Source organism: Phalacrocorax aristotelis, chromosome 12, assembly GCF_949628215.1.
Source record: "Phalacrocorax aristotelis chromosome 12, bGulAri2.1, whole genome shotgun sequence".
Lineage (NCBI taxonomy): Eukaryota > Metazoa > Chordata > Aves > Suliformes > Phalacrocoracidae > Phalacrocorax > Phalacrocorax aristotelis.
The window spans coordinates 16751891-16765160 of NC_134287.1; the positions used below are offsets into that span (position 1 = coordinate 16751891).

General features: G+C 39.0%; 1 protein-coding gene across 1 annotated transcript in view; it reads right to left on the reverse strand.

Annotated features, from left to right (window-relative positions):
• Positions 1-13270, reverse strand: part of EIF3A (eukaryotic translation initiation factor 3 subunit A) — a 34286-nt gene that overhangs the window by 3720 nt on the left and 17296 nt on the right. Inside the window, exons 12-19 of the mRNA XM_075107281.1 lie at positions 11832-12179; positions 11177-11281; positions 9209-9322; positions 8797-8919; positions 7613-7766; positions 6551-6735; positions 4499-4587; positions 410-1260 (exon numbers count right to left, since the gene is read on the reverse strand). Of these exons, the coding sequence (XP_074963382.1) occupies positions 410-1260; positions 4499-4587; positions 6551-6735; positions 7613-7766; positions 8797-8919; positions 9209-9322; positions 11177-11281; positions 11832-12179 (1969 nt within the window). The remainder of the gene's footprint in view (positions 1-409; positions 1261-4498; positions 4588-6550; positions 6736-7612; positions 7767-8796; positions 8920-9208; positions 9323-11176; positions 11282-11831; positions 12180-13270) is intronic.

The following is a 13270-nucleotide window of genomic DNA, read 5'->3' on the forward strand; positions in this document are numbered from 1 at the left end:
CCTTTAAAATGATGTGTCACAATACTCCTTAGGAGGAGGTTAATTTCAGATGTATTGAGGGGGCAGGGAAGGGGACCAAGGTGTGCTCATCTAGTGAGAATGTTTCTCTCCCATCAGAGCATTCAACTTATATAATGTTTTGGTTTTGCACATAGGTAAATTACCAGCATTCCTATGTGGCCTTTAGCTATCTTCCAGGCAAGCAATAAACACTGCTGTATTTTTTTCTTAATTCAACCAAATTAAAAGGTTTAATTATATTAAGTAAAGGAGTGTCCACATTAACCAAATTAATCCAGATATTTTCAGAGTTGATTCTCCTATCCCTGGCACCAAGTTACATTACATCCATTATCTACTAGGGTAACACATGCTTTGGAAGGAAGTTTATTATATTGTTATATTTTACCTGGTTTACCAAATGGTCTCCAAGGACCTGGCCTTGAATCTTCACTGCTACGCCATGGACCCCTGTCATCATCTCGTCTGGAGAGCCTGTCATCATCTGCGCTACGCCACGGTCCCCTGTCATCGTCACGCCTTGACATCCTGTCGTCATCCATCCCACGCCTGGGACCCCTGTCGTCATCTGTGGCACGCCAGCTGCCCCGGTCATCATCCAAAGCCCGTCTGGGTGGCCTGTCATCATCCATCCCACGCCTGGGTCCTCTGTCATCATCTGCTGCACGCCAACTGCCTCTGTCATCGTCCAAGCCACGTCTGGGACCTCTGTCGTCGTCCAAAGCGCGTCTGGGACCTCTGTCGTCGTCCAAAGCGCGTCTGGGACCTCTGTCGTCGTCCAAAGCGCGTCTGGGAGGCCTGTCGTCGTCCAAAGCGCGTCTGGGCGGCCTGTCGTCGTCCAAAGCGCGTCTGGGCGGCCTGTCGTCGTCCAAAGCGCGTCTGGGCGGCCTGTCGTCGTCCAAAGCGCGTCTGGGCGGCCTGTCGTCATCCAAAGCGCGTCTGGGACCTCTGTCGTCATCCAAAGCGCGTCTGGGACCTCTGTCGTCATCTGCAGCCCGCCAGCTCCCTCTATCATCATCCAAACCACGCCTGGTCGGTCTGTCCTCATCCCCTTCACGCCTAGGTGGCCTGTCCTCATCCCCCTCACGCCTAGGTGGCCTGTCCTCTGTTGATTCCATAGAAGGACGTTCCTTTTCTTCTGCAGCACCACGTCGAGGCAGATCATCTCCTCGTCGGGGCAGATCATCCCCTCGTCGGAAAGGTCTTTCATCATCTCTTGCGTCTCCTCGACGCCAATCTCTATAAAGCCATAGGGAATGAGCAAAAAGTAGAAGCTGTCATCCAGGAAAGCTTTACGTATTAGATCAACATGTTTACTGATCAACAGTATCAAACACCTCAAAGCCATTTCTGAATGTATCCACTTGACGTGTGGGTGCAAACATATTTACAGAGCTTGCAGTTTTCAAATGCACATGTTCTAATTGCCTTCACTGCTAAGGGAAAGTGGGGGTCACCATCCCTACAGCTTCAGCAAAGACTGAAGAGTTTAGTATCTCCTTCGAAACTAGTTTGAAGGGGATAGCTACAGTCCCCTGTTGGTTATCTGCTGCAACACAAAAGAAAAAAGGTTTGGCTTCTACACCAAGCCTAATTTGACAAACTCTAGCTAAGCCTCAAAGAACCAGTACTAAAAAACAACCACCAAGTAGGTATCCCCCTTCTTCACACACATGCCAACCCTACGGTCCAATCCCCGTTTTCATAAGGTTTGGCACAGTTCCAGCCCAACAGACGGGCAATATTTTCACTGACAATCATCCACAACTAGATAGAGCTGGGACAACACAATAAACTCAAGACACAATCCACTGCTGCTCCCTGCCAGCAAGTGGGGTGCGCCAGGCTCTGGCAAGCTATTGTGCTTGCACGGACTCTCCTCAGTAGGATCTATATGAGAAGTAAAGAATTGGTGAGAATTTTCACTGGGCTACTGAGTCATCAGTTCATCTTCGAAGTGTGTTTGGATTTGTAACACTGAAAAGATCAGACAATGCTGAACCACAGTTAGAGCCTACCATTCTTGTCAATTCTCTGGGCACACGATTTAGTTTAATGTCTACAGGATTTTACACGTATGTTTAGACCACAGACATTGTCTTTGTCACCAGATTAATTTCTGTGTTTCAGGAAATTAACCTTCCTAAGCTAGTTCCTCAGCAATGAAAAGAAACAAGCAGGAGTACTCACAGAGAGGTACTGGAGAAGTGAAACTGCACTGGAGCTGAATCTCACCGATTTAAAAAAAAAAAAAAACAAAAACACAAACCCCCAAAACAAACCACTCCCCTGCTGACTCCCCCAGGTTTAGAAATCCACTATGCTACTATAACGTAAACAAAAGAATAGCAATGATTTGCTACAAAACAACAGATGTAGGACTCCAAGAGGTAAGAACAAAGAGGCAACAGTTTGTGACAACTCTGCATCTCAGGATTTTTGAGGAATTGTGAAAAGTGTATTTCCTAGTTTTGGAAGAACAAGGGAGAATGCAATTACCATTGAGCTGCAAGATAAAAACAAGACATGAGATTGTTAACTTCCATTTAGACTCAAATTCGATAAAATTCTCCTTTGAAAATTCTGATTATTTTGACATTTTAAAAAAATGTAGAGAAATGGTTATAAAGTTCATCAAATGAACAAGTATGTAATTCATCCATACTTTAGTACTGTTTCAGGGTTTTAAGATTATTAAATCTATTTTTTAACTATTACTTTTAATCTATTACTACTCTAATTTTTAAACTATTACTTGCAGATGGAATTATTCCTGTTGTTACATTTTTTCTCCCCATTTGACAACTTTAGTGTCCATATTTCCTTCTTTCCCTCTTCGAAATCCTAACCCCCACTTTAAAAGTTTACTGAAATTAAGAGTCAAACAGCATCTGCTGAATTAATAAGAGGGATGCATGAATATGAAGAATATTGTTGAATGGCAGTCACTCGTAGTAATGCAATCCCATTTCTATTAAATAACCCATTTTTTCAGTAACCTCTAAAAACCCTACACACAGTGACAAGAGCTGAAAGCATACAGACAGCTTTCCCAGATAAAGCAGAAATTTGCTGTCTACCACTGTTACAGGTTTATAGCTTGAACGAGAGGTACCAGCATAAAATCACTTTTTCTACTAAACCAATTTGCTTTTAATTTAACTCCTACACAGCACTTTTACATTAACCTCTTTTTCCCTGCAATCACAATATTTGTTGTATTTTCTTATTTTCTTAATGACACTTATTCAGAAAAAAACTTTATGCTATAATGATTCAGAAATTAATATGGGTCACCTGTATCATTTTGTTGTGGAAAAAGTATCACACTGAAACATACAAATAGATGCGTTAAACACTTCTGCAATGTGTTAATAGTAAAAGGCTTCACCCAGGAGTTTCATCCTATTTTTGATTTTGAAATTCACAAGAAAGCGGATCAGGACCAATAATGGCAACACAGCTTTTAAGGAAAGACTGAAAGACTGGTTTGTTTATCAAAAGATCATACTCTTCAATGTTAGAAAGAATTACTAGAGAGAGAAATAGTAAATTAATTTGCTTCCACTGGAGTCACAGTAAGCTGTAATGGATTTAAATTGCTGCACTGGAAATTAAGGTTAGACTTTTATTAAAAAATCTATCTGCCTGGAAGGCTAATTAAGCAATAAAACATACTGCCAACTGGAACAAGCAGTGGTATCTCCATCAGCACAGGCTGTTAAGACCTAGACATGCACCATCAGAAATATTTTAGGTGCAGCTCATCCTGTTGTGGAGCAGAGGGACACACAAACGTTAAAGATCTTATTTTCTACAACTGTAGAAACAGTCTTCATTATTAGTGAACATATCCAAAACTCCTAAAATACATAGATACGAACAAGTGGGTTTTGAGGCTTTTCGTTTTTTTCTAAAGTGCAAAGTACCTTCAGAATATTCTTCCTTCATAAATCCTTCCTTCTCTGTTCAATACAGTCTTTCAGAACTTTTTAGTTTACGGCATATCTTTTCTGCTCTGTCTCTCACTCTGGGATCTGAATAGTGTAAGGCTCTGAATTATTACTTTACTGTTCTTATATATTACTGTCAGTTTTCTAAATGAAAAACTCAAACCCTACATTTGTTTATCATCCTTCCCCATTCTGTACTTACACAACTGGCACCAATGTTTGAGTAGGACAGAAATTTTTAATTTAAAAAATAAACCAAGCAAGCAAGTTGTTTATCAGACGCAGAAGGTGTCTGCTAACCTTCACACATCTAAGCTAAATAAAACAGGAACATTACCTGAACACAGTTCCAAGATAAAACATCTTTCTCATTCCAAAATCCTTACAAAGCAATTTTTAAAATACAAGGTAACTTTCAGAGATGTAAAGAGATATTACTCAGTGCAGCTTTAGCAGTAGCAATGAAGAGGGAGCCTACAGATGTTGAGCCCAACACAACTGGTGTTTAGTAACACAATGCCTACCTTTCCACTGGTGCTCGTCGCCATTCAGATTCTGTCTCGCCACCTCTTCTCCAAGAGCTTTCAGATTCCCTATCACCCCAGCGAGATTCCTGTATGTCAAAAGAAATTAGTAACATTCTCTCTGAATACTTTAAGATTTTCAACATATAATTTACTCCTTTCAGAACATACTATGTCATTAAAAACTCAACTTGTTACACTGTAAAGAATACTGAACTACCAGGAGTTTGAGTCACTTAACCATGGTCTTAACTGACTATTGTTTCTGACAGAGTTTAAAAAACAATATGGTCCCCTTTGTGACACACGCTTTACTAATAGGGTAGGACACATGCAAATACACTAAGAAGTTTATGAACAAGGGTATGAATAGCTACAGTGAGCCATAGCTACCACCTGTTAACACAAAAAAGATCACAGTACCCCAGGTTGGAAGGGACCTTAGGGATCATCTAGTCCAACCTTTCTGGGAAGAGCACAGTCTAGACAAGATGGCCCAGCACCCTGTCCGGACAACTCTTGAAGGTGTCCAACATGGCCAAGTCAACCACTTCCCTGGGGAGATTATTCCAATAGTGACTGTCCTCACTGTGAAAAATTCTCCTCTTGTGTCCAGTTGGAATCTCCCCAAGAGCAACTTTTCCTGCTGCTTAATGATAGTAGGGATGAATTAAAAAATTATTTGGTTTTGCACTTTCTAATCAGATCAGAAAACGTAACTGAATAAACTGAAAGCTCTCTGCAGCAAAGCCCGTTTTGTTCCAGGTTTATACAGCAATTTAACGTCGTACCTCAATGCACAGAACAGGTGAGGTATCTGTGATTCACACAGGTTGCTTAGATCCATGGCAGAGCAATAATCAGTATTTTTTCTTATTAAAGGTAAAATGTCTCTCCCCATTGCTGGACAAAGACAAACCATTTAAACTATTTCTAACACAGTTGTTTATTCCTTAATTCCACCACAAGCAGCAATTAGGTAAACCATATAAAATATCTGATTTCACATACTCATGCAGCCTCTGTTTTTAAACTGCTCTTTGAGAAAGTGTTTTTATTTGTCAAAGTCTATGGGGAAACACACAGGTTGTGCAAGATCTCACATATCCACTACTCCACAGGCATCTACTCAAATGTTTTTGACAACCTGATTGTAGAAATGACCCTGACAAACATGGACAAGCAAGGAAAGAATCCCAAAACCACAAATGGCATTTTTCAAGTGGTACAGGTATATTTCACAGAACCTGAGCCAGCTTTTCCATATCATCAAGTGTCCCTGGTTAAGAGTATCTCTTCTGTGAAAAACGCCAGTGGTGATATAGTCCATCAGGTAAATAATCGAAACAATTTATACAAGCTCGGATCACTTATCTGCACAGTGTTACTCAATGATGTATGCATTAAACAAAGACAATGGCTATGATGGATAAAATTTAGAACTAGTTCTCTTACTGATAAGCTCTGAAAAAGTGCAGACATAGAAGGTTTGTGGTACTCATTTACATTTTTTAAATCATTAAACGCTTGCAAATAACTTTCACTTTGTTTCCTGTTCGGTTGGGGTAACGATTTTCCCAAATACCTATATTTGTAAATGGAAAGTTGCATACCCCTCTTGTTTTTACATTATGGCATATTTCTTACAAAATATAAAGCTATGCTTTTATGTTTTAGTCTGGGATTTTCCTTCCATATCTACTCCTAATTCCTGACTTTGGCATGAGTCACTATACTTGCTTCCAATACAGGTTTCCTCTTTCGTGCTAAAGATTTTATTCAGTATTTATTTTAGTCTTTATTAGTTTTGTTTTTGAACAGCTAACAGCTTGGAGATCTTAGCAGTTTCTTTGTTTTACTTTATTAGTAAACTATAGACTCCAGATCCTGATAGTGAGCTGAAACTGACAATCACTTAACTATTAAATTAGTCACTTGCGCTACAACAACAAAAAAAATTTAGCCTATGATTTTACAATGCTACCATCTTCTTCCAAACAATCTACAGAAGGAGCGGTCAAAAAGAAAATAAACCTGCAAGTCTTTAACTACCTTTCTTGAAAATGGGTCATCCAGACCTCTCCTTTCTTCTTCTCGACGACGCTCTCTTTCTTCTATCTCCATTTCTCTTTGACGTTTTTTCTTCTCCAGTTCTTCCAGCTTTTTGACATGTTCCTGGTACTCACGCTGTTCCTGCTCACGTTTCTCACGCTCAATGCGTTCCTTTTCCTCACGCTCTGCAGTTAGAAAAATAAACAGAACGTATTACCAAAATGAATTCTGTTCCTTTGCTGTACCCACAGAAGGATTACAAAATACAATCTCTCCTCTCTGACTGCTTAAAAACAAACAAACAAAAAAAGGCAAACAAGTATTTCACAGGACGTGTTTAACAATTGAATCTGTTTCCTCGAGCATGGTAGAGGATCCCTTCCTCAGAAAAGGTCAAAGGAAAAAAATCAGCTAGCAGTGTCAGCATTTTGATATTCAGGACTGCTTGGGTTTTGTTGGTTTGATTTTTAAATATTGCGTGATTATGAACTCTGACACATAAAATCTTCCTCCGCAAAGTGACAAGTATGTAAGAAATTTACCTTACAGGATGCCTATCACCTCTTCCAAAGCCTAGAAATCGGCTACCAGACAAAGCAGTTCACAAAGAAACGTGTGCAAGTCGCTTACAATTCTTGAGCTCTTGGTCTGACACCGATGTTCCCTTTCTACTCTCTTCAAGATGTGCAGAAACAAGCGGCCACAACTCAAAACTAAACAACTAAGATCAAAGACTCAATTTTTCATTAGCATCCTTTACTTTTATCTCCTCCTCACGTCCAGGAGAACGGGGGGGAGGAAGCACTCACTTGCTTTCATTTTCCCTTCCTCCCATATAGCTTTACCTTCATCTCTAGGCTGCAGGCGTAAGCATTCAGAAGGTGCTTTAGGTAAAATACACAGGTGTAGTATCTTACAGCAACGAACAGAGTCTTCACTGCTGACTGAACATGAAGAGACTTCCTCCAGTAGAGTGAAACAGGGAAACCAGAATTTCTCTGCATACACATCTGGAACAGGTGAAGGATGCAAAAGATAAAATAATAATGGCCTCAGTTTTACCTTTAAGCAGCTGTTCTTCTCGTAATCTTTGCTCCTCTTCCTCCTTCTCTCTGTAATAAGTAATGCGTCTCTCTTCTTTGCGTTGTTTCTTGCGTTCCTCCAAACGATTACGCCTCTCTTCTGCTAACCGTTCCTGGAATTGCTTGAGTTTATCCTGACATACAAAGAACATATATGAAACCACCAGAACTGTAATGTTTAAGGACTAGACAGTTACACAAATTGCTAAATAAGGCCTCAAAGAAATACAAACCAACGGCAACATATTAACTTTGCTCCACTGAAAAACAACTACCTGTTTGCCATTCCAATCTCTTCTGCAATAAGTTTCATATAAGGGAGTATACTCCTACTTAGAAGACAGACCATCAGCATGCACAATTTTAGTCCTTCATCTGCTTTTTCAGGAAAGTAAGTACATTACCTAAAATTATCCATAATGTTGCAAAGAATCGTATCTGGTTACTTAACATGTTAAAATACATCTTTTGACCCCCCTTTTTTTTTTAAAGCAGCACTTTCTGCAACATAGCCAAATTATCAAAGCTACAAACAGTCTCAGCATTTTAAAAATGTAGAGCGAGAAACGAAGGCATGGTTCTTTCCCTCCTATTGTGGTCTAATTTTTTATTAAAGTTTGCAAACATAAAACATAACCCGAAGTACCAAATACTTGGACTATCAAAATAATTCCGAGATTCACACAAAGTTATTAAAAAAGCAATAGACACTTATTTCTATTTCTTGACTTCGATACTATTGTCAGTATTATTCCATCACCACAGTAAGTCCAAGTACTTGTACAGATACAGCTTCCTGCTCATATGCTACCCAATTATCCCTTGCTAATAGCTGTATTGAAATAAACTCTCTTTTAGATAACTATTTTCCATATAAGCTATTCCACAAGTTGTCAAAAATTGTAAGCGATAACACCTAAGAATGGGTGCAAGTTTGGTTTGTGGGTTTTTTTTGTTTGTTTATTTTGGTTTTTTTTTTCTGGGTGTGGGTGGGGGGTGGGTAAGTGGTGGTTGGTTTTTTGTAGTCAAAGCAGGAAACAACCCCGTAATTCTTAGCCATCCTAGATATTAATTTGTTTCTAGTTTTCATGAAGAATCAGTGGGTCGCAAATTTAGTTCCTCACTTATGGGGAATATTTTATTACAATACTGTATCTCACATACCTCATAAACTGTTCGTCGTGATGCTTTGAGCCTAGCTTCAAATAAGTCTCTATCCTCCAACATTCTTGAGAGTCTGTTCTTATGCTCAAGGGCTTTCTCACGCTCCAACTGTAAAGTGGTGATCTAAAAATAGATAATGTAAGAAGTATTACAAAGCAAAATCTTACTATGTATTTGTACTCAATCTACATCAGCCACTAGAAAAAGAAATTATCTCTTCCTCATTCAGATCCCAGCCAGAAGAAACTGGTGTCCACTAGCATAATGAAGTTGCAAAGTTAACACCTTATTCTTCATACCAACTTCTCTTCTTCCCTTGAATTGAGCTGGGAAAAAAAGACCCAAATAGTACAAACCCATTGTTTTTCATTCATTTGTAATGGATTTTATCAGCTGAACAAAAAATTCTTACCCTTTCTTCTTCCTGTTGCTCCCACAGCTCCATATCACGCACTCTTTGCTCTTCATATGCAGTCTTTATTAAAGGAATTTCTTCTAAGCGCTTCGCTCTTTCAAAATAGTCAATCTAAATAAAGATAACGCACCTTTAGCATGTCATGACACAAAGGCCAAATCTGGAATACTCAATCTTCAGCATCGCCCAAAGAAAACCCCGATATCTGAAGGCTTCTCTGTTATATCTGATATATTATTGTTACATAAGAGCAATCATGCTGGACCACATCAAAGGACCACCTAACCAAGAACCTGCCTCTAACCACTGGCAACGAAGTGCACTCCTAGGCAAGGATGCAAGAAGAGAGGCAGGCATAGATACAATACTCTCTCAGCGTCATCAATTTTCAGCTCCCAGGATTTCCCGTGTTGCAGTTTATTTAGTATGGCATAATATATGGCACATATAATGTTTGCAGTGTATTTTGTAGGCATTGGTGGATTTCTTATCTTGTCCTTTTGAACTGAAAGAAGTTTTTCATATACAACAACACACCTTGGAAACAACTCCTGCCAGTCTACAGCTCGCAGCATAAAGACCCACATTTTAGCTACAACTAGATCTGAACAGGGCTCATCCTAGCTTCATTTGTTGCTTCCTAGTCCACTATCCCTTGCAGTCAGTGCAAGAACAACTGCTGTTCATCATTAGCTGTTACAACAGGTACACTCTTACAGACTGCTACCACATCTTTTCTCCAGAAGTCTTTCAGACACAGGGGGTACTAACTTACATAGACATTTCTTACATAGAAGCCAATTTGCATCCTTGATAATTCTTGTTGGCCTCCTCTCAAGCTTCCAGTTCAACCACGTCCTTTTTGCAACAAAGAGTCTGACAGAACAGCCAGACTGCAGGCAGTCTAGAACTGCACACAGTGCTTGAGATGCAGAACCACCAGGTTCTCATTGCTGACTAAGAATGTTACATTTGGAGCCCATCATTTAACACATAAAGCTAAAGACTGGGGGATTTTCCCCTGCTTTCACTACATCAAGTATTTTTTATCTATCTGAACTGAACATCATTCAAAGACTCTTCCTTTTATCCCACAGCTGCTAAGTTTTCTTTGGTGAAGAACTCTGTAAACAGGTTTTTGGAAAATCCAACTTAGTGACACCAACCAGATCACCCTTACTCATATGTTTGTTTTGACAGCTTAAGAGAACTCCAAGAGGAAGACCTGGCTTGCAATTCTTTTAAAGAAGCTGTGCTAACCTTTCCAGGTAGATCATATTTACCTAGGTGACAACTAATTCTACCGCTAAGTTTTCTACTACTTTGCTCAGGCTTACAGGCCCACAGCATAAAAGATCCTCACTGGAATTTTTTTAAGTAACTTGCCACTTTCTAGTATCAAGCCAGTTTTAAGTGGCTTGAATTGCCAACTGTATCATATAACCTCTGTTTCATTCTTGAATACCATTGGAAGTCCTGGCTGAGTTTCAGCTCACCCAGGCTATACATTTCTATTTACACATTCCTCATGCTTTTACAGTCACCCAAGTTTCAGGCAGATACTGTTCTGCCATCTAGAAGGGCTCTAGCAGTAGAAATTCCCTTGTTTCACTGATGACTAACACAACTAACTAAATTTAGCTTTCTCTGTAATGACACCACTCTCTGTGAATATTTAATCTTTCCTGAGCACCTTCCAATTACAACTAAGACTCAGTTCACACACAGATTAAGGGTCCTTCTTTAAAATCAACTCCAATACTTACAACAGATTTGTGCACTGACACTAGAAACTCAGTTGGTTTTTAACACATTTACCTTTTTTTGGTTTCATACAATAACATTTTCAACACCCATATTATATATACATATTAATGCATGTGTGCGTATATATATATAAATACACACACACACACAGGAGTTCACAATCACTGACTAAAGCGTTGTATAGACATGCTTTTGTACCTTTTTCTCCTGATTCTTCAGACGTTCCTGGAGCTCCTTCTTTTCTTTTTCAAGCTGTTCAACTTGTTTAGCCATAATGAAATCAGGATCCAATTCTTCAAGATCCTATAACCAAGTGAAGTTATCAATACAAAATAAAGCAAACATTTTTTCTATTATAAATGTAGCTTGCTTATTTATTTATTTATTTAAGCTTCTCTGCAGTTTTCCTCTTAACTTTTAAACGCATTTGCTTGAGAAGAGTTCTCAGTTTCTTTTCCTCTCTTCTGGATAACTTGTATTTTGTTTTTCAAGCTGTCTAAAAGACTTGTATCTTGATATTTAATTGAGACACAGTCCAGGTACTACAAAATGGGATCCAGAGGTTTATTCTGTATTTCAGGTATTGTTTAACAACAGGGGAAAAAAGACAGCTGAACTTAATACTTCCAGGTAAAAAAACGTCCCATCCAAACTCAGTATTAAGGTTTACTTACACCTGGTTGAACAAATGAAATATTTCAGTGTCAAACTGTCTGTCTCATTTTTAAGAGAGACAGCTGATATGACTATGTTCTTTACTAGTTCTATACTGTAACTGAAATTCAGACAGCCTATAAATGTCGCACCAAAAGCATTAAAAAAACCCTCAAAACCTCAATAATAAATGGTGTACCTCAATATCAATATCTTTAAATGCTTTGGCTCCCAGTTCAGTCTTCTTAATCTGCTCCAAGCGCTCACGAACAGTCTTCTTTTTGATTTGTTCATGCTCCTGCAGGATACGCTCCTTCTCTCTTTCCTTTGCCTCCTGGCGCAGTCTTTCTTCTTCAGCTTTCCGGACTTTTTGTAATTCAGCTTCACGTTGTTCCAGTTCTTCTTTTTCACGCTGAATGTTTAAACTTTCAAGGCGCTCTTTTCTCTCCTCGATAGTTTGACGACGTGCAAGAATACGCTGATGCTCCTTCCTTGAATTTTTTAAGAAGGCAGTGACTGCCAGCTGATGTTGTTCTTCCTTCTCCTGCTGAATTTAAATTAAGGATAAGACAATGATATAAGTAGCATCTCTTTAAAAAGACAGAAAGCATAGCAAATGCTTCTCAAAGAAAACTCAAGGTTAGTTTTGCTCTCCAAACTTGCCAACTGCATGGAAATACATCTGTAATGGCAAATCTAATCACTCATCCAAGTGCCATTATGAGGTCGTATCAAGCGACTAGAATCACATGCAAATGGAGGAAGTTGTCTGTATCAGACAATATTCTGCAACACACCTTAGGTATGATATTTTCACAATTTTTTCTGTCCAAAAAATATTGCACACCTGTATGTTAGTGATATTTAAGACTCTAACAGGAAGGGGTGTGGGGGGCTCAATCTTATTTGGCTCTGTATACATTAGCAAGTATACTACCACGTGTACTGTATTTAATCAAAGCTCCCTTGTTCCCAAAGTTTGGGTTTTTTTTCCCAAACACTCTAACATAAGAGAAAAATATCCTAACTGACACAAAGCATTATCTGTGAGATGATTAAAAAAAACCCTGATGAGTCAACAATTTAGGTATAAACATTGTATATGAAACCATTTTAATTAAATTATAAAAAGCACTAGACTCCTAGACACTAGCACATAGACTATTCTTCAAGCAGCCTTCTCACTCCCCTGCCATTCTCCTCCAGAGTACCTATACAGTTCTCTGCAGCAGAGATTCCCGTTGTACACATGGAAGAGGTATAATTGTGCCAGCTCAGGGAGCTGCCCATTTTAATCAGTCCAGCAAGCAGCAAAACACTGCAGCCCAGTTAGCTCGCTGCACTCCCTCAAGTCATGCTGCTCTTGAAATGTGAGCTAGCTCAGAGGTATTTTTAGTAATCCGTCACTTCTAGGGCATTCAACAAAAACACTGAAACACTCATACTTTGTTGCAGATCTGTAAGCATTTTAAGATAAATGGAGGTGCCAGAAACAAAATTGAAAATCTTTAGATAGATTTAATGGTTTTGTGAATTATAACAAATTTGACAGAAATTAAGTTTTTAAGCACCTGAAAAAAGTGAAATTTTTTTATCTGAATAGCAAAGGAAAAAAGGATATCAGCTTGTTCTAACCAC